Below are 20,471 nucleotides of genomic sequence, written 5' to 3' on the forward strand. Positions count from 1 at the left end.
CCTTCATCTTTTCTTCACGCAAAAGGCAGGGATCTGGGCCAGTTCCAGTGAAAACAGGATATCCTTCTCATCAGACACATTAAAGGAAGAAGTTTCTTCCAGTCCACAATGAGTAATCGCTGTTCTGATGTCCAGAAGTTATTTTCGGTATAAGAGACAGTAGAAGCAACATTATGCACACAATAAGTTGAAAAATAAGTTACACAAAACTTTTAAAAAACTAACAAAATAGCACAATTGGTTGGGAGAATGTAAAATGTCAGCTATGTTCTTCGGCGCCATCTTTTCATCAGGTGAGGAGAGGACGGAAGAGACGACGCGAGGAGTCAAGCAAAACCAATTGAGATTCTCCCATAGTATACCTCCATCATACATATGCAGCCAGCTGCTGATCCCAGGATGACACTCTGCTCTCTGACCACTGTAATGACCTTACCAAAGCAGCTCTGGGGGAAACACACAGGGGGCATTTGGCTTAAGGCTTTACAGATTTAGAGCACAAACAGATACAACATAGTGCAGTGAGGCACTGGGTTAGGTAACCTGTGGTTGGATCAGACTTGGAGTGATGGTGATACCGTCACAGTCTGCAAGGGTCTTGTTCACGCAGCAAGTCTTAGGGTAGTTCAAACCCATGGTTGTACTGAACACAGAGCCCTTGAAATCTCCAGTCGAGTTCTCAAAACCACAGCATTTGAACTAAGAGATGAAAAAATAATAAAGACATCAAAGACATTAGCTGTGATAACTACTGTCTGGGATGCTCTGGTGGTCAAAGGAACCAAATAGTAAAGCCAAGCCTATTTGGACCCATCCCAATTAGAGCTTCTCACCTTGACCATGACTGTGTTCCATGCTGTTGAGATTGGGTCTTTTGCTGCTGGGCCCATATTGGCAGTCATCAGGGAATTCTTGCTTGCATCACGTACCACTAATCTAACCTGTCACATTTAGACATCACAGCTTATTGAAAGGCATAGCCTGACTAGGCTATATCATACATATGTGACGTAGAAGTCCGTCACTGGCAGCAGGCAGCATTTGTTACTTTAACGCATGCACACATTCATCACTCCTCCCTGCTCCGTTATCAGATAAGTTGACAATGTGGGTCGACACACAAGTTAACTTCTCTGTCTTAGTACATACATTTCACACTTGTCAGTGTGTCAGTGTTCATATTTAATATAAGCAATATTTATTATACTTATCGATGTTGTGGATGAGCTCGCTCGTTTGTTTGTTTGTTTGTTTGTTCCTCTCTCTCTCAATCTCTGTAGCTTCCGGGTATGCTGGATAAGGACCCGAGCTAAGGGAATGGGCTGACTTTGTAGTGCCTGTCCCAAATGGCTCATTAATGTAAATGGACTTATTGAAAGAAACTGTCAGTAGTGATGTAATTTTGTAAATGTTATATTGTGATATTGTTTCATAAAAAACATGTGCAATGTATATACATTAGTATTTTTAGTTAAATGTAAAATGTAGGTTTGTTTAGGTAATTGCCTAATTAATTTGTGTTAATTGTTCTGAGGGGAGGGGCTAGCCCTACAAAAGGAGCCTCTCTTTCAGTTCATAGAGAGGCATTTTTGGATTGTGCTGTGGATAGGGCAGTATTGTTTTTAGCGGGCCCAAAAGGTATATGTTTGATGGCAGTACTGTTGTTTTTGTTCTGGAATCACTTTGTAAATAAACACACTTGCACAGAAGAACTTTTGTGGCTCTGCCATCTTTTTTTATTTTGACAGAGGTTAGGTTTTCAAGTTTAGCCTTCTGGCCTACTTTACGTGACAACATATAAATCAATAATTTACAGTGCTCTAAATTATGATATAGGTTTGCCTACTTGATGATACAGATGCCAGCATGTTCATTTATTCTTACCAGATTCCGGTACGTCAAGACAAAAACAGTCCCAATGATTTCGGCAACAAACAGCATTGTCACGATGAAGAAGAACTGTACAGGGTACAAAAAATGCAGAGAGAGGTCAAATATGGCCTCTTATTGTAGCTTGCAGGGGGAAAAGAGTGGGACATTCACAACTCTGCAGTAGTATAACACAGTAAAACAATTATTGTTTGGTGCCTTGAAATTGACTGCACAACTGTTGTCTCTCACCAGCATGATAAAGAAGTGGTTCTCTTTCCAAACCCCACAGCAGCCAATGAGACCCGTGAAAGACCGCACTGAGCCCATACCAATACAGATGTAGCTGAGCTGAGACGAGTAGGGGCCCCGGACATCCACAAACGTAGCTGCTCCATATCTAATCCATGCGCCAAGTCCCAGCAGCACAAAACCACTTATCTGGAGGAGAGAGAAGGATGGTGGTCTAATTTCATTTTTTTTAAAAAGTTTTTATCATCAGCTAATAAATTACATGAGTTGTTATGGACCTGTTTTTTTCTTCTATGTTTTACCAGATGGATTTCTCAGGCTAGGTAATATTACAGTGGCAACAACAGCAGTTGCTGTCTTCTGTGTGTTTGACTTTTGCAGTTCAACTGGGCTTTGTTTGCTAGCTAGGCAACATTTAGCTACTTACAAGCAGCAACATCAAATACCGCATCCATGTGTACAGTTTGTCATGTCTAGCCATTTTGCAAATTCGACCTTCTATAATCAAAGGAGAAAAGATATGACAAAATGATACAGAACAGAATAGGCTTATAATAATACTGGCTAATGAGACACATTGTTGGTAAACAGTTGAGAGATGTGGCTGAAGAAATGTAACGACTCTCAAATTCATAGATGGAGCTATGGACGCCAGGACTGACCATCCATTAGATCCAAATGTTAACCCATTTTTGAAGCTATACAGAGTTTGTTTAAAAGTACATTGTTTACAAACAATGGAATAGATATGCGAATACAATTTTTGGGTTTAAATGTGGTAAAGCAGTTTAACTAACGCTAAGCTCATGATACATGTATGAGTTTATATTCGTCAAGAGTAAATAGCTAGCTAATAGTATCAATAATTAAAAATATATAAATACAAAAATTGATGTACCAATCCAAGATTCTCCCTTTAATAACTAACATTAACAATCAGTTCGAGCTGGCTAGTGTTCGCTAACTAACGTGGCTAGCTAACTATTAGACTAGCTATTGTAGCTAGCTAACGTTAGTGACCTGACTATGGATCGCTTGCTACTGGTAGTTAGCTACCTTAGCTAGTCAACCCTATAGGTTTAGACGTTATAGTTAAATTAGCTATCTAGCTAGTGACATTTTAGCTAGATAGCTAACGTTAGCATTAGCTAGCGTAGTCACATGAAAAAATAAGGACCGCCTGTCCTTACTTTTAACAGGTCCAGACGATTTTGGCCTACTACTATTAAGGCCTACTTGCTGCCAACTGTCTGTGTCTGCCTGGCCATCAGGTGTCATATTCCCGGTCCAGTCACAACACACCGCGGTCAAAACCAGTACAGTATGAAGAAAGAATAAAACTGCTTCTCCAATAGAAATCCCCGATCACACTTGTAGGCGATGTCATGGCGACTTTTTTTTAAATATATATATTTTTTTATAGTTCCAAATATATTTTATTAATAACAAATCAATACATAAAGCACATGGGGAACACAAGCATACATAGATTACAAACAATAGACAATCGAACTAGGGGGTACAATATCACATTACAATTACACAAGGACCTTAAGGGACATGCATATACTTACAATTCTAACAGCTTTTTTGTTAGTAGAGCATTTAACCGTCTTAAAATACAGTTCAATTTATTTTTGTAAGGCACGAAAATGGGGTTTCCTGTTTGTAAATTTACATTTGTGTATATGAAATTTGGCCTAAAGAATAATGAAATTAATTACATAAAAATGATTCTGCTTATTTCTATTGTATGTAAAGAATCCAAACAGTACATCTCTCTACAATAGTGTAAAATCTTCATAAATGTGTTCAATTATAAACCTATTGATGTCTTGCCACAGTTTTCTTACATGTATACAATGCCAAAAAAGATGCACTACTGTTTCTGGGTGGTCATTACAAAAGGAGAAATTTGAGTTGATGTTTTCCTTAAACTTCTTCATATAGTGGTTGGCAGGATAATATTTATGAATAATTTTAAAGGAAACTTCCTTAATTTTGTTAATAAGTAGTTATGTGTGTGGCAACATCAACTTTTTTCCAACAGATATTATCAATAAATCCATTCCAATAAGGCATGACATAAGGTATAAATGCAACATCCTGCTGAAACAAGGATCGTATCGCTCTGTTGTTGAATGGACCAAAAGAGAAACAAATCTTTCCTACTGATGAGTCAACAGGGTCAACAGAAGGTAGGCTCTGAGGGTCAGGTCTTGACATGTTCCTGAATAGCATAGCAACACCTGAGGGAATGGCATCTAAAACAATTGCAACATTTTTAGGTGTTACAGGGACCTTGTAAAGTGATAAGAATTCTTTATAACTGAGTAAAAGACCCTCTGCATTTACCAGTTGGCTCACCAATAGGATATTATTTTGGAACCAATATTCTAAAGACAGAGAGGTATTTTTATACAATATATCCCGATTATTCCATATATAATATCTGTGTGGAGGAAAATTGTGTTTATAAATTAAGGACCATGACAAGAAAACCTGCCAATGAAAAGCAGAAAGTTTCACTGGAACTTTGTCAATATTATAATTGCAAAACAACATGAAGTTAAGGCCACCAAAAGTAGAGAAGACATGATGAGGAATAAAATTCCAGATAGAAGTGGGTCTTCTTAGGAATTGTTTTATCCAATTGATCTTAAAAGTATTATTTAAAAAAGTAAAGTCCAGAAAATTCAGTCCACCATTCTCATAAGTGTTCATTACAACAGTTTTCCTAATGTAATGGGTACGGTTTCTCCAAAGAAAGTTGAAAAACATCTGGTCTATCTCCTTGCTTATTTTACAGTCAAGATATAAAGATAGAGCACCATATGTTAGTCTAGAGATACCTTCAGCCTTGGTTATTAGGACTCTACCTTTTAAATATACAGTGCCTTGCGAAAGTATTCGGCCCCCTTGAACTTTGCGACCTTTTACCACATTTCAGGCTTCAAACATAAAGATGTAAAACTGTATTATTTTGTGAAGAATCAACAACAAGTGGGACACAATCATGAAGTGGAACAACATTTATTGGATATTTCAAACTTTTTTAACAAATCAAAAACTGAAAAATTGTGCAAAATTATTCAGCCCCTTTACTTTCAGTGCAGCAAACTCTCTCCAGAGGTTCAGTGAGGATCTCTGAATGATTCAATGTTGACCTAAATGACTAATGATGATAAATACAATACAACCAGATATGGAAATACCTTGTACAGGACTATATACTATTATTTAAAGAATTTGCAAGAAGTTGGGTGATTAATAAAAACAGGTACGGAGAGATAGGACAACCTTACCTAATTCCTCTCTTTAACTCAAATCTAGGTGAGTTGCCATATTTCAATTTGATAGAGCTGTTACCATTTGCATAGAGAGTCTTAATGGCCTTACAGAAAAAAATCCCCAAAGCCAAGGCTCTCAAGGGAGTGGAAGAGAAACTGATGCTCTACTGTGTCAAATGCTTTATAAAAATCTAATAAATAATATGAAGCTATCCTCAGTTATTAGGTCTTAGTCTGACATTGTTAGAAATATGTCTGTTCCTCATGAAGCCAGACTGTGTTTCATCAATGATTGCATCCAGGACTTCTTGAATTATTTTTGCAAGTAGTGATATCTTATAGTCATTATTAAGAAGACAAATTGGACGCCAGTTATCGATGAGCAGCACTTCTTTTTTAGGTTTTAGGTATCAGTGTTATTAACCCCTGACTCATTGTAGGAGGGAGAACATTGTTTTTAATACTCTCTAAAAAGACTTCAAATAGGAAGGGAGCTACGTGTTCAGAAAATAATTTGTAAAATTCTGATGTAATTCCATCAACACCTGGTGATTTATTGTTCTTTAGATGTTTGATAGACTACAATCTCTTCAACTTTGATGGGTTCATCACACTGTTTAGATTCTATATCACTGATAGAGTGAACATTATTCAGTGAGTTAAAAAACATATCTGTGGATTCCTGACAGTACGTAGAGCTATACAATTTTCTGTAAAAATTGCTACAGTATTTAGCGATTCATTTTTGGTCATCTGTAATAACACCATTAATGTTTAACTTATGGATAGTGTTATTTTTAGAGTGAAATTTCTCAAGTCTAAAGAAATAGGATGAATTCATGTCATGGCGACCTTGCGAGCTAAACTCATGCATAGAAAACGTCATCGGCTCTAACGGTCGTCTCGCACCGAAATGCGCATGTGCACTCCTTAGTTTTTTGACGAAAATGAAAACGTGTCAGTTTGTCACTTTCACGAGGTTGGAGTAATAACATGTTCAACTACTTAAGACATTGCCTCGAATCTACGTTGTGCCTTTATATTTTATTTATCTCATTAACTTTTTAAACCACAAACCCCGGCCTGGTCGGTTGTCTGTTTGCAAGCGTTCCCGGAAGTCTCGCGATGTTGCGCCTCTGGGTTTAGTAACTCTGTTCTGTGGTGAATCTCCGTTTTGCATCCTTTCTGAAGACACTAAAGACAGAATTTCCAACAGCAGATAGACACCACACAGATTGAACTATTTTAGAGAGAACTTGGACTAGAAAAGATGTGTGCCTTTGACACCAAAACGTGAGTTAAACGTATTTTAAAAACATTGCCATTATACAATAGTTACAATGCAATAAATCAGTTAAACTTATTTTCAGAGCGTTGCAAGTTGCAACCTTTTTAGTCATTCTCCAGAGCATGTAGCATCTGTAGAAAATCAATGAATACAATTATAAAAAGTGGCACATGTATATTTCCTGACAGTGAATTGATATTGTTATTTTAATAAAAACCTTGATGATACTGTGCAGAGTGGAATGGACATAGGACGCAATGTATTGCTGCAATCTAAATGTAAGACAACATCATTTTTAGGTGAAATATGTATACAATACAATAAAAGACTTCAATACAAATAGACATTTCCCATATCCAATAATCTCGTACAGGATTGAATTTAAACTGGCTTAGTGGTGGGACGCCTTTCCTTATCACAAAGCTTCCTTAGATTTCTCTTCAGCCTTGGTGATTTCAGAGATTCTTATGCATCCATCCCTGTAGTTGTCCTAAGGAGGGTCCAGAGATGCCATCCAGTCAGGTGTTTCTATGGCCCTCCCTCCTCCACTGGTTTTCAGTCACTCTTTGAGCCTATTATGCAGTACAAAGTCATGGAGACAACCATCGCCATCATCTAGGGAAACAGGAACAGTAAATAAATGCTGTGGTTATGCTAAACTTTTAAACAAAGCCCACTGTATGAAACTGAACACAACATCACATTATTTTTGTTGAATTTGCATCAAAGCATCTACATTTACATTTGTGGTATTTCAAAAAAAGAGAATGTGACCTTGAAATAGACAGAGCGAGGGAAGGAATCAACAGTACCTCAAGGGCAGCGATCCCCAATGCCACTGCCACAATGACAATAGTGTTTTTATCAATCAGTTGCATAAGCTTTGGGAAGCAGCCGATGATTGTCTGTGGGGACACACAAATGTAATACAGTTATTTAGACAGGTGAGGCCACTGGGTGTCCAACTGTAAAGTGTGTTACATTCTCAAACGGGCCTTCCATTGATGAGTTTGAGTATGGATGGAGTGTGATTAACTTGTTGAGGTGATGAGTTCAGAGCTCATACCAAGTTTGGACCCGCACTGACTACAGTGTTAACTCAAAATGATACAACGACTAGGTTCCAGTTTAACAAGGTTTACTTCACCGTATATCGTCACCATTACACTCAGGCCAGTTCCATCAACAGTTATACTACTGCGCAGGCGTACTAAACAGTGATATCACCGTTATAACAGAAATATAGGGATACTTAAAACATGAACTTAACATACAGCACTTGTATCATCACAAGAGCTTAAATCAGCACTGTGGCAGCACTGTTGAGGATAGAGATGGGTGTATTTTTCAAATGGAGAGTCTGTGAAGTCTGTATAGTTGTAGAATCCACAGCACTTTAGCTAGAGTGGACACAGAGACAGATCTCATTAGAACAGTTCTGTTGAAAAACTAAATAAGATGTCTAATACACAAGCAAATATAAATGACGTAATGTTATTTGAGACATTATTTGCAGGCCTAACATCACATTTCCAAGGTATGAAAACAGGCCGGCAGGATATTGTAAAGTACCGTATCCATAGTAGCATTCCAGAGAGCGGTGACGTCTGAATTTTCTCCATAGTCCTTCCTAATGTTCTGAACCACTTTGGTTCCCAGTTTCTCAATCAACTGACCTGCCTGAAAGACATAACACAAATCACACACTCTTAGAAAAAAGGGTTCCAAAAGGGTTATTCGGCTGTCCCCATAGGATAACTCTTTTTGTTCTAGGTAGAACCCAAAAGGGTTCTATGTTGAACCCTCTGTGGAAAAGGTTTTCATGAAACCCAAAAGAGTTGTAACTCGAACCAAAAAGGGTTCTTCAAAGGGTTATCCTACAGGGACAGCCAAATAACCCTTTTAGATTCTAGACAGCACCTTCTTTTCTAAGAGTGTAGTCTTTTCATCAAATTCTCCACAGACAGTCTGTAACCCCCTTTAGCAATATGAGGAGAGCGAATTAACCTAATGTACGCTTACCAAGGGTTTAAACACCAGGATAACCACTGCTCCAGCCACCTCTGCAATGAACACCACCAACACAATCACAAAGAACTAGAAAAAGAGGAAAAGGAGACAATAAGAAAGAGAGATTGAGTGGTTGAACTGAGAAAACAGATTACAGTGCATTTACACACATTTCATTTATACTGAACAAAAATGTAAAACACAACATGTAAAGTTTTGGTCATGAAATAAAAAAAGATCCCAGAAATGTTCCATATGTACAAAAGCTTATTTCTCTCAAATTTTGTGCAGAAATTTGTTTACATCCCTGTTAGTAAGCATTTCTCCTTTGCCAAGATAATCCATCCACCTGACAGGTGTGGCATATCAAGAATCTGATTAAACAGCATGGTCATTACACAGGTGCACCTTGTGCTGTGGACAATAAAAAGCCACTCTAAAATGTGCAGTTGTCACACAACACAATGCCACAGATGTCTCAAGTTGAGGGAACATGCAATTGGCATGTTGACTGCAGGAATGTCCACCAGAGCTGTTGCCAGAGAATGTAATGTTCATTTCTCTACCATAAGCCGCCTCCAACGTTGTTTTACGGGATTTGGGAGTAGGTCCAAACGGCCTCACAACCGCAGACCACGTGTAACCACACCAGCCCAGGACCTCCACATCTGGCTTCTTCACCTGCGGGATTGTCTAAGACCAGCCACCCAGACAGCTGATGAAACTGTGGGTTTGCACAACCAAAGAATTTCTGCACAAACTGTCAGAAACTGTCTCAGGGAAGCTCATCTGCATGCTCGTCGTCCTCACCAGGGTCTTGACCCGACTGCAGTTTGGCATCATAACCAACTTCAGTGGGCAAATGCTCCTCTTTAATGCCCACTGGCATGCTGGAGAAGTATGCTCTTCATGGTTGAATCCCGGTTTCAACTGTACCGGGCAGATGGCGTCATGTGGGCAAGTGGTTTTCTGATGTCAACGTTGTGAATAGAGTGCCCCATGGTGGCGGTGGGGTTATGGTATGGGCCGGCATAGCTACGGACAACAAACACAATTGCGTTTTATCGATGGAAATTTGAATGCACAGAGATACCGTGACGAGATCCTGAGGCCCATTGTTGTGCCATTCATCTGCCGCCATCACCTAATGTTTTAGCATGATAATGCACAGCCCCATGTCGCAAGGATCTGTACAAAATTCCTGGAAGCTGAAAATGTCCCAGTTCTTCCATGGTCTGCATACTCACCAGACATGTCAACCATTAAGCACATTTGGGATGCTCTGGATAGGCATGTACGACAGCTTGATCCAGTTCTTGCCACTATCCAGCAACTTTGCACAGCCATTTAAGAGGAGTGGGACATCATTCCACAGCCTGATCAACTCTATGCGAAGGAAGGGCCTCCCGAGTGGCGCAGCAGTCTAAGGCACTGCATCGCAGTGCTAGAGGCTTCACTACAGATCCGGGTTCGTGTCCGTATCCCGGGCTGTGTCGCAGCCAGCCGCGACTGGGAGACCCATGAAGCGGTGCACAATTGACCCAGCGTCGCCCAGGTTAGGGGAGGGTTTGGCCGGCTAGGATGTCCTTGTCCCATCGTGCTCTAACAACTCCTTGTGGTGGCCGGGTGCATGCACACTGACTTCAGTCGCCAGCTGTACGGTGTTCCTCCGACACATTGGTGCAGCTGGCCTCTGGGTTAAGCGAGACTGGTCGTGTTTTGGAGGACATGTGGCTCTCGACCTTTGCCTCTCCCGAATCCGTACACTAATTGCATATCACAGGAATTGGATATCACAAAATTGGGGAGAAAAAAATTATATGCGAAGTAGTTGTCGCCCTGCATAAGGCAAATGGTGGACATACCAGATACTGACTGGTTTTCTGATCCACACCTTTTTTTTAGGTATCCAACAGATGCATATCTGTATTCCCAGTCATGTGAAATCCATAGATTAGGGCCTAACGAATTGATTTCAATTGACTGATTTCCTTGTATGAAATTGTTGCATTTACCAGTGTAGCTACCTACTCTACTGTAGAAAGTTCTGAAAGGAGAAATGAGTAGCTTGATAATCAAGCTTGTTGACTGAGTCATTGTCAATCACATTGGTGACAACATAGCACATATAACAAATAGCTCATGTTTTAGGTGACCTACCATGAGCAGCATACACCTGCTCTCCTTCATGGCACCACAGCAGCCCAGGAAACCTACGATCAGCAGCACGGCCCCCACAGCAATCAACAGGTAGCCCACATTTAGGATCTGGTTCATCTCCGCCGGAGCGTCTTTTATACCCTTGAGGAACCCCAGGATCGAGCCGCTGTCCACCTTCACCCAGATCCCCACGCCCAGGATGGCAGCGCCCGCCAACTGGGGGAAGAGAGCATAGCATTGTTGGGTGGTTTCCATTCATTCAATGAAGACCACATCAACTGCTGCCCTTTGTGTCTTACCTAACATGCACATATAGTGCCTTCTGAAAGTATTCATGCCCCTTGACTTATTCCACATTTGGTTTTGTTACAGCCGGAATTCTAAATGGATTAAATTGATTTTTTTTCCTCACCCATTTACATACAGAAATCCCATTTACTGTATGTAAGTATTCACACACTTGAGTCAATGCTTTGGCTGGGCCACTTTAGGACTTTCATATATTCTATTCTTCATATTCAAATGCTTGGGTGTATGCTTGCGGTCATGGTCCTGTTGGAACGTAAATCATCACCCCAGTCTAAGGTCATTTGCACATCTGAAGCAGGTTCTCATTAAGGATTTGCCTGTATTAGGCTCCATTCATTGTTCCATCTATCCTTACCAGTCTCCCAGTCCCTGCCACTGAAAAGCATCCTCATAGCATAATGCTTCCACCACCATGCTTCACAGTAGAGATGGTGTTAGATGGGTGATGAGCTGTGCCTGGCTTTCTCCAGACATAGCGCTTTGCATTCAGGCCAAATAAATACATTATTGTCTCATCAGACCACAGAACCTTTTAATGATCTCAGAGTTTTTCACTCCAGGTGTGCTGTCATGTGCCTTTTTCTCAGGAGTGGCTTCTGTTCGGCCACTCTCCCATCAAGCCGAGATTGGTGAAGTGCTGTAGAGACTTATCCCTCTGGCAGGTTGTCAGCCAAGGAACACTGTAGTTCTGTCAGAGTGGTCATTGGGTTCTTGGTCACCTCCCTGACCAAGGTTCTTGCCCGGTTGTTCATTTTGGTTGGACGGACAGATCTAGGCAGAATCTGAGTAGTCCCATACTGTGCACTTGGCAACTTTCACCAGTCTTGAAATTGTTTTATACCCTTCCCCAGATAGACTTGTGATGATGCATCTATTTCGGAGAGTTCCTTGGACTTCATGGTAAGGTTTATGCTCTGACATATACTGTTAACTGTGGGACCTTACATAGACAACTGTGTTTCTTCCTACAGTCATGGCCAAAAGTTTTGAGAATGACACAAATATTAAGTTTCACAAAGTTTGCTGCATCAGTGTCTTAAGATATTTTTTGTCAGATGTTACTATAGAATATTGAAGTATAATTACAAGCATTTCATAAGTGTCAAAGTGTTTTATTGACAATTACATGAAGTTAATGCAAAGAGTCAATATTTGCAGTGTTGACCCTTCTTTTTCAAGACCTCTGCAATCCGCCCTGGCATGCTGTCAATTAACTTCTGGGCCACATCCTGACTGATGGCAGCCCATTCTTGCATAATCAATGCTTGGGGTTTGTCAGAATTTGTGGGTTTTTGTTTGTCCACCTGCCTCTTGAGGATTGACCACAAGTTCTCAATGGGATTAAGGTCTGGGGAGTTGGACCCAAAATATTGTTGTTTTGTTCCCCGAGCCACTTAGTTATCACTTTTGCCTTATGTCAAGGTGCTCCATCATACTGGAAAAGGCATTATTCGTCATCAAACTGTTCCTGGATGGTTGGGAGAAGTTGCTCTCGGAGGATGTGTTGGTACCATTCTTTATTCATGGCTGTGTTCTTAGGCAAAATTGTGAGTGAGCCCACTCCCTTGGCTGAGAAGCAACCCCACACATGAATGGTCTCAGGATGCTTTACTGTTGGCATGACACAGGACTGATGGTAGCACTCACCTTGTCTTCTCTGGGCAAGCTTTTCTTCCGGATGCCCCAAACAATCGGAAAGGGGATTCATCAGAGAAAATGACTTTACCCCAGTTTCCAGCAGTCCAATCCCTGTACCTTTTGCAGAATATCAGTCTGTCCCTGATGTTTTTCCTGGAGAGAAGTGGCTTCTTTGCTGCCCTTCTTGACACCAGGCCATCCTCCAAAAGTCTTCGCCTCACTGTGCACTCACACCTGCCTGCTGCCATTCCTGAGCAAGCTCTATACTGGTGGTGCCCCGATCCCGCATCTGAATCAACTTTAGGAGATGGTCCTGGCGCTTGCTGGACTTTCTTGGGCGCCCTGAAGCCTTCTTCACAACAATTGAACCGCTCTCCTTGAAGTTCTTGATGATCCGATAAATGGTTGATTTAGGTGCAATCTTACTGACAGCAATATCCTTGCCTGTGAAGCCCTTTTTGTGCAAAGCAATGATGACGGCACGTGTTTCCTTGCAGGTAACCATGATTGACAGAGGAAGAACAATGATTCCAAGCACCACCCTCCTTTTGAAGCTTCCTGTCTGTTATTCGAACTCAATCAGCATGACAGAGTGATCTCCAGCCTTGTCCTCGTCAACACTCAAACCTGTGTTAACGAGAGAATCACTGACATGATGTCACATTGTGTAGGTAATCCAAGTTTATCATTTAAAAAGGCTAATTGATCATTAGAAAACCCTTTGGCAATTATGTTAGCACAGCTAAAAACTGTTGTTCTGATTAAACTAGCAATACAACTGGCCTTCTTTAGACTATCCGGAGAATCAGCATATGTGGGTTCAAAAAACTGACCAGCAACAAAGCACTTTCTTCTGTAAAGGGAGTAGTACACATCTTTGTACAAGTTTCTTGGCAATTTCTCGCACGGAATAGCCTTCATTTCTCAGAACAAGAATAAACTGACAACTTTCAGAAGAAAGTGCTTTGTTTCTGGCCATTTTGAGCCTGTAATCAAACCCACAAATGCTGATGCTCCAGATACTCAACTAGTCTAAAGAAAGCCAGTTGATTGCTTCTTTAAATCAGAACAGTTTTCAGCTGTGCAAAAGGGTTTTCTAATGATCAATTAGCCTTTTAAAATGATAAACTTGGATTAGCTAACACAACGTGCCATTGGAACACAGGAAGGATGGTTGCTGATAATGGGCCTCTGTACGCCTATGTAGATATTCCATTAAAAATCTTCCGTTTCCAGCTACAATAGTCATTTACAACGTCTACACTCTATGTCTGATCAATTTGATGTTATTTCAATGGACAAAGGTGTTTTTTGTCAATAACAAGGACATTTCTAAGTGATCCCAAACTTGTGAATGGTAGTGTACATAAATTAGATATTTCTGTATTTCATTTTCACTAAATTGTCACATTTCTAAAAGCATGTTTTCAGTTTGTTGTTATGGGGTATTGTGTGTCGATGGGTGAGATTTTGTATTTTATTTATTCCATTTGGAATTCGGGCTGTAACAACAAAATGTGGAAAAAGTCAAGAGGTATGAATACGTTCTACATTTCTCTTTTCATCATTTTTTATGTCTACATAGGTATTTTCCAGTAAAATGAAACATTTATTTATTTCTTTAATAGCTCCGTCACATTCTCTGACATTCATGCTGCATTTACCTTGCAGCACATCACACTGTTCTACTCTGTGCCTAATCTTATTTATCTGGTCCAAAATGACATGTCTGTGTCGTAAAAAGTAGTAAAACCACAACAAATGTCTGTCCGTATGCTTCATGTTCTCATAACTTTTTCACATTGCAAATTAGATTTGATTTTTCTGGGACACAGAATAAGGATAAGGAGTGGTAAGTGATAAGGATCGATAAGGAGTGTTCTGATTGCCTTCAAATTCATTATTGTGAAGCATAACTGAACTCTGTTGCTTTTATCATCAATAATTTACTCAAAAAGATGAAAACATCTCCAACTTACAAAGATGATGCCATTAAAGACAAACATCATGACTTTGAGAAATCCGAAGCAACCCATTCTTGATGAATTATTCTGCCTGGAAGAAAAGAAGAGTAAAACGGTGAGAAAGGGAACATTGTTATGAATAATCATCTATGGTAATGATTATAATGTTATTCTATGAGACTTCTGAATCATTAAGATGAGATCAGAGGTCAAAAGTCTGAACTAAATCTACTGCCTATGTCTTTAGCCTACTGTCTAGAGGAGGAAGCATAATGACCAAAGGTTCTCTTTAATTCATTTGGGAAGTACTATCTTAACATAACAGCTAAATGATGGACTTCTTATGTTATTTATCAATGACATTTTGGAAATTGTATGTTGAGGGTTTTGGTCAATCTTATTTTGCAAACTTACACCAGGAAACTTTCTACACCTCCTGAAAAAACATTTGAGTCATATTGAATGATATTGGAAGGTGACAGTAATGGTTTTGTGGACACAATCAGTCACTAACGAAGCAAATATATATTTTGTCAAACAACAAAGACAAAGCATTTCTCTACTACAGATTTGTTCCGTGCCATTTGCAATGAGTTGCTATGTCTGGCTAATTAGGTGACAGATTATCAGTTCTACACAATCCCTGATGCTGTTGTCTCTTGACTTGTTAGCAGGAAACCAGCCCTTTGTCATCTACAGTAAGAGTGGGGGGAAACGCCAGCCTCCCTATCACCATTTCGTCCTTGAACAGTCAAGAGCGCCCTTGCTTTTTTTTCCCTTTTTACTAATGTCATATGACATTTACTGTAGTCCACTTTCCCAACACCAACAAGAGTTAAGTGAGCCTTTGCTTTAGAATTAAGGAAAGTCCAAAGGCAACAACTAAGCAGCATGTCCCACTGTATTTTCATTTAAATGGGCCCCTAAACAAATTAATTGGCCCCTAAACGGAATAATTTTTTAAAAAGAGGCAGGCCAGTCCCAAAGCCTAATTGTCAGAAAGAGTATACACAGTAATTCACTTGATGTCTGAAAACCCTCTTCCACCTGGGGCCACTAAATGTTCAATGCAAAAGACATCTAATTACAAGAAAACTATCAAAATGTTCAACATGGTCTGCTATTCAGATGAGAACAGTGTCCATCACCTGTCCAGGCTGTACAAGGAAATTGAAAGGAACTTTATCTTCCTCGCCCTCAGTGTCAATCAACGGCTTATTAAAACACAGGAGCCCATTACACACACACACACACACACACACACACACACACACTGTTTTGCTAGTTAAACCATCTGTGGATCATCTCATCCTGCTCTGTTTTATGACCCCATGTGGTGCCCTTTATCACTATGTGTGTTTAGGACTGTCTGTCCCTAGTGTGTCTGACTGCATATGACCCCATACGATGGGAACAGTGATTGAGTGACTAAACGACAGCTAGTTTGTACTGTACTCTTAATAACAGCAATAACAGAACAGTAGCAGCAGTAGTGTGACAGTGAACTATGTCAAGGAGTTTCTGATTGACATGTATGTCATTTTCTTTCTGATTTCCTGATTAAAGTATCCATAATAGTGTGTTTATCTTATACGGTCCCAGATAGAGTACTTAGAACGTGAAATGGCATCGGCATACAGTACAAGTACTGAGAGACGGATGCTAAACGTCAGGATGTTTATCACTGTCTCAATGTTTAGCCATGAGCATCAGGTTAGTCATATGAAGTGGCCATAGTAAATATCCTGAATTGGTTTTCCCTCGTTCATTCATGGAGTTTTTCCTGCAAGTGGCCACTCATTTTCTGCCTTCACAAAGCCATAGGCAACAGCAGAGTCCATAGTTAGCCTAGTGATGTAAAACAACCAGTCACATGCAAATGACTAACAAAACATCCCAGCCAAGAGCCATCAACACACAGTACAAAGACACCACCAGAAATGTTGAGGACTGCCATTTTGAGCTAGACAGTGAATTACAACCTCAGGGCACTGTATTGTAATGAGTCGACACATAATATTGGTCCTTTCATGTTTTGAAAAATAAATTGACACGAATGTGAGTATAATATACAGTAGCTATGGACCTTAAGACTTTACATGCTTTGAAAATGAAAATGCAATAAACACAAAGCAGCTAAATAACCCACAATCCCAATGTAAAGAACATCATTTAGACAAGAGTAACCTAAAAACGAAATCAATAGATACAATGATCAGGTGAATTTCAGGAAAGTATTCTTTAATCTGCTGAATAATATGACACAGTGAGTGGCATAGCTTTGTTGATTTCATGTTCGGAGTAATGTGGTATTCAGTCATGAAGACCGGGATAATGAATTCATCCACAAGGAAGCCAGTGACCTGGTGACAAACATTTCCCGGAATGATGATCAAGATAGCAAATCCCTGTTGACGAACATGCCAATTAACGACTAGAGGAAAGACAGGAAAGACATCATATTTATCAAAGCTTTATCTCAGTCAGCTGTCATCACGTGTAACAGTTGACCTAATATGGTTCAATGACAATTCCTAACATGTAGTCTACTCCAAAATGGTAAAGTTTGAAATGTATGAAGGATTACATTGTTGAAGATGGGTTTCCTCATGAGCCCAAGGGTAGTGCTTTGAGTTATGGGGTTTTGGGCTTAATGGTAATACATGAAAATATTCCATTCCACAAGGACAAATCTAAATAATTGTCAGAAAGAATATACACAGTAATTCACTCACAGAGACAACCCGTTGTCAGACTCTGTCTGAGCTGAGCGTGCTAAAACTTTAAACACTGGACAAATCTAAAAGGATGTCATGAGCTATGTTTCCATCCAATTGGCGACAGATTTTCATTCAAATATCCTAAAATGTGTTTAAAAACTCTGCACATTTTCCCAGCAGAGATGTGAATCCATCAAATTTGCTTGCTGCAGATAAAAGGCTATGCGTGCAATGTAGTGCACATAAACATATACCTTGCAGTTAAATCAGTTTCCATCCCATTTTCAACTCTACTGGTGGTTGTCTCACAAAAAAAGTGCCTTTGTCTACATAAAGTACCACAGCATGAAACAAGTGTTTCTAAAAATCCCCTATGGGGAAAAATGAATGGTGGAAAAGTGATCGGAACCATTTTCCTGTTTGACTGCTGGCTTTTATGGGTATTATGACGCCTCCATTGTGGAGCTCTATAGTAAATGTGTCCACTCTGGTATTGGCACGTGCTAAAGCGTACGCATGAGATTATTATGGACAAAAGAGCGAGATTTAAAATGTAAAAAAATGTAACGGCAGCAAAGCATCGATTATCATGTCACCATAATAAGACCCTCGATATTTGTTGGGAAGGCGCATCAAGCTCAACAGCTTTCACTATCACCACCCTGTTAAATTCATAATAGATTTAATCTGTAACCTAATACAGTTCATGCTTTACCGACAAAATCGTGGTGTGGGACTACAAATCATCGCGTGACTCCCAAATTTCCTTCGATATGATGGTTATTATATCAATATTTGCGCATAAAAGCGTTTCCACCATTAACACCATTAATCGCATAATTTATTTTAACGACACAAAAAGGTCTCATCTTGTCTAGTGTATTTTGTTTTGTCGACATTTTGAAAGTTTACCGAAAAATGTTATGTTGCCATTAGGCCTGTGAATTTTTAAAATCCGACATCTACTAAACTCTCCTAAAACGGTTGGATGGCAACCTGGTTATAGAGAGGAATAATTAGAGGCTTGAGTCAAGGTCTCCGGAGAGGAACAAATAATTAATTTTTGTCAGTGCACCTGACTACAGGAGAATATAAAACGCAACATCAAATTACTACTCTATTGAGCATTTTCAACAACCAGATGAGTCAACCCTTGTTATTCTCATTTACAATAGTATACCCTACAGTGGAGTGGTACAACAGGTTTCGTTGAGACTGAGCCTTACCTTCACTGGGGTGATGGAGAGCGAATGTGGCTAATTTACCTGTGTCCTCGGAGAGTGACCTGTACTGCGTTTTTCTCTCTTCTACACACAAACTCTCTCGTTCTCTCCCCGTGCTTCTCGGTGGCTGCAGGTTGGTTATAAACAGTGAGGGAGGGGGCGTGGTGAGGCAAACAGGTGGGAGTGAGGCAGGTTTCAGAGGCAAGGAGCTCACTTCCCTGTGGAGTAGAAGGCCCACCTGAGGGAGTGTCACAGCCATGTTACAGCTACATAAACACAGGCATAAGCACATTCTTCTATCACCATTTTTACCTGTGGCATCACTGTATATTAAAGTGGGCTTTTGGAGATGTGAATGTTATGGAAGCAGAGAAAGAACATATCTATGGATTTTTAAGAAAATGTTAGATTTAATTAACATACTTTTAAGACCTGACTTTCAGTTCCATTGAAGTCATTGTTTTGCAGACAGAGGATAATTCATCAGTCGGAATGTTTCTCTTGCTTAGAAATTTGCTCAGACGTTGACCAAAGTCTTCCTATGACAGCCTCTAATGAAATGTAAACTTCCACAATCATGCAGGAATCTGGGTTGAGCTTTAAAAATACCCAGAGTGACAGTGATGGAGGAATTTGGAGGAGGTCAATTGGAATAAACGTATAATAACAAGATTAACTTTGATTTTACAATTCACCGCCTTCGATGATAATCCTACCAGCTGAAACAATGCCTGTTGAATTAAATCTAACATTTATTAGCAAGTGCATCGGTGATGTCATACCCACAGCGTCTATTAAAACATTCCCAAACCAGAAACTGGATTGATGGCAGCATTCGCGCGAAACTGAAAGCGCAAACCACTGCTTTTAATCAGGGCAAGGTGACTGGTAACATGACCAAATACAAACAGTGTAGCTATTCCCTCCGCAAGGTGATCAAACAAGCTAAGCGTCAGTATAGAGACAAAGTAGAGTCGCAATTCAACGGCTCAGACGCAAGAGGTATGTGGCAGGGTGTAACGCACTTCTATGAGTAGTGGGTGCGGAGTCAGGCGCAGGGAACAGAGGGTAAAGGACAATTGTTTTTTATTCCAGCGCAGGAAAACGGTCACGCCAAAACACCAGGCGCATAACAAAGACCGGCCCAAAAACAGGACTCAACCAGTCCAGAGAAAAACAAGAAAATCGCACAAACACAAACAGAGGAAATAAACCCGCACAAAAGAAGGCGGGCATCACCGGCTTAAATAGCCCAACTAAAACCTAAACAAGAAACAGGTGTAACCAATATGACAAAACCAACAGAAAAGGGAAAAGGGATCGGCAACTGCCGAGCGCCACCCGAACAGGAAGAGGAGCCACTTTCGGTGGGAGTCGTGACACAGGGTCTACTGTCCATCATGGATCACAAAAAGAAAACCAGCCCGTCGCGGACCAGGATGTCTTGCTCTTTGCTCGCTTTGAGGACAGCACAGTGCCACTGACACGGCCAGCTACCAAAACCTGCGGACTCTCCTTCACTGTAGCCAACGTGAGTAAAACATTTAAACGTGTTAACCCCCGCAAGGCTGCAGGCCCAGACGGCATCCCCAGCCGCGTCCCCAGAGCATGCGCAGACCAGCTGGCTGGTGTGTTTACAGACATATTCAATCAATCCTTATCCCAGTCTGCTGTTCCCACATGCTTCAAGATGGCCACCATTGTTCCTGTTCCCAAGAAAGCTAAGGTAACTGAGCTAAATGACTACC

General features: G+C 40.3%; 2 protein-coding genes across 3 annotated transcripts; both read right to left on the reverse strand.

Moving 5' to 3' along the window:
- Positions 1–125: 125 nt before the first annotated feature.
- LOC118365804 (tetraspanin-16-like) lies at positions 126–3,399 on the reverse strand. Its single transcript, XM_035748157.1, has 6 exons — positions 3,358–3,399; positions 2,122–2,310; positions 1,885–1,959; positions 834–941; positions 544–699; positions 126–446 (listed from the first exon to the last, which is right to left on the reverse strand). Exons 1-6 carry the CDS (start codon positions 3,397–3,399, stop codon positions 327–329), a joined length of 690 nt encoding a protein of 229 aa, XP_035604050.1. The 3' UTR covers positions 126–326.
- A 3,475-nt stretch (positions 3,400–6,874) lies between these two features.
- On the reverse strand, positions 6,875–18,856 carry LOC118365510 (tetraspanin-1-like). Of its 2 annotated transcripts, none has more exons than XM_035747780.2 (8): positions 18,766–18,856; positions 14,796–14,871; positions 10,870–11,085; positions 8,722–8,796; positions 8,272–8,379; positions 7,974–8,099; positions 7,512–7,604; positions 6,875–7,314 (listed from the first exon to the last, which is right to left on the reverse strand). In XM_035747780.2, exons 2-8 carry the CDS (start codon positions 14,850–14,852, stop codon positions 7,255–7,257), a joined length of 735 nt encoding a protein of 244 aa, XP_035603673.1. In that variant the 5' UTR covers positions 14,853–14,871; positions 18,766–18,856; the 3' UTR covers positions 6,875–7,254. The 2 variants fall into 2 exon arrangements, with proteins under 2 accessions (XP_035603673.1, XP_035603672.1); XM_035747779.2 differs by having other exon boundaries at positions 18,727–18,844.
- Between the last annotated feature and the right edge of the window lie 1,615 nt (positions 18,857–20,471).

Source organism: Oncorhynchus keta, chromosome 32, assembly GCF_023373465.1.
Source record: "Oncorhynchus keta strain PuntledgeMale-10-30-2019 chromosome 32, Oket_V2, whole genome shotgun sequence".
NCBI classification, from domain to species: Eukaryota; Metazoa; Chordata; class Actinopteri; order Salmoniformes; family Salmonidae; genus Oncorhynchus; species Oncorhynchus keta.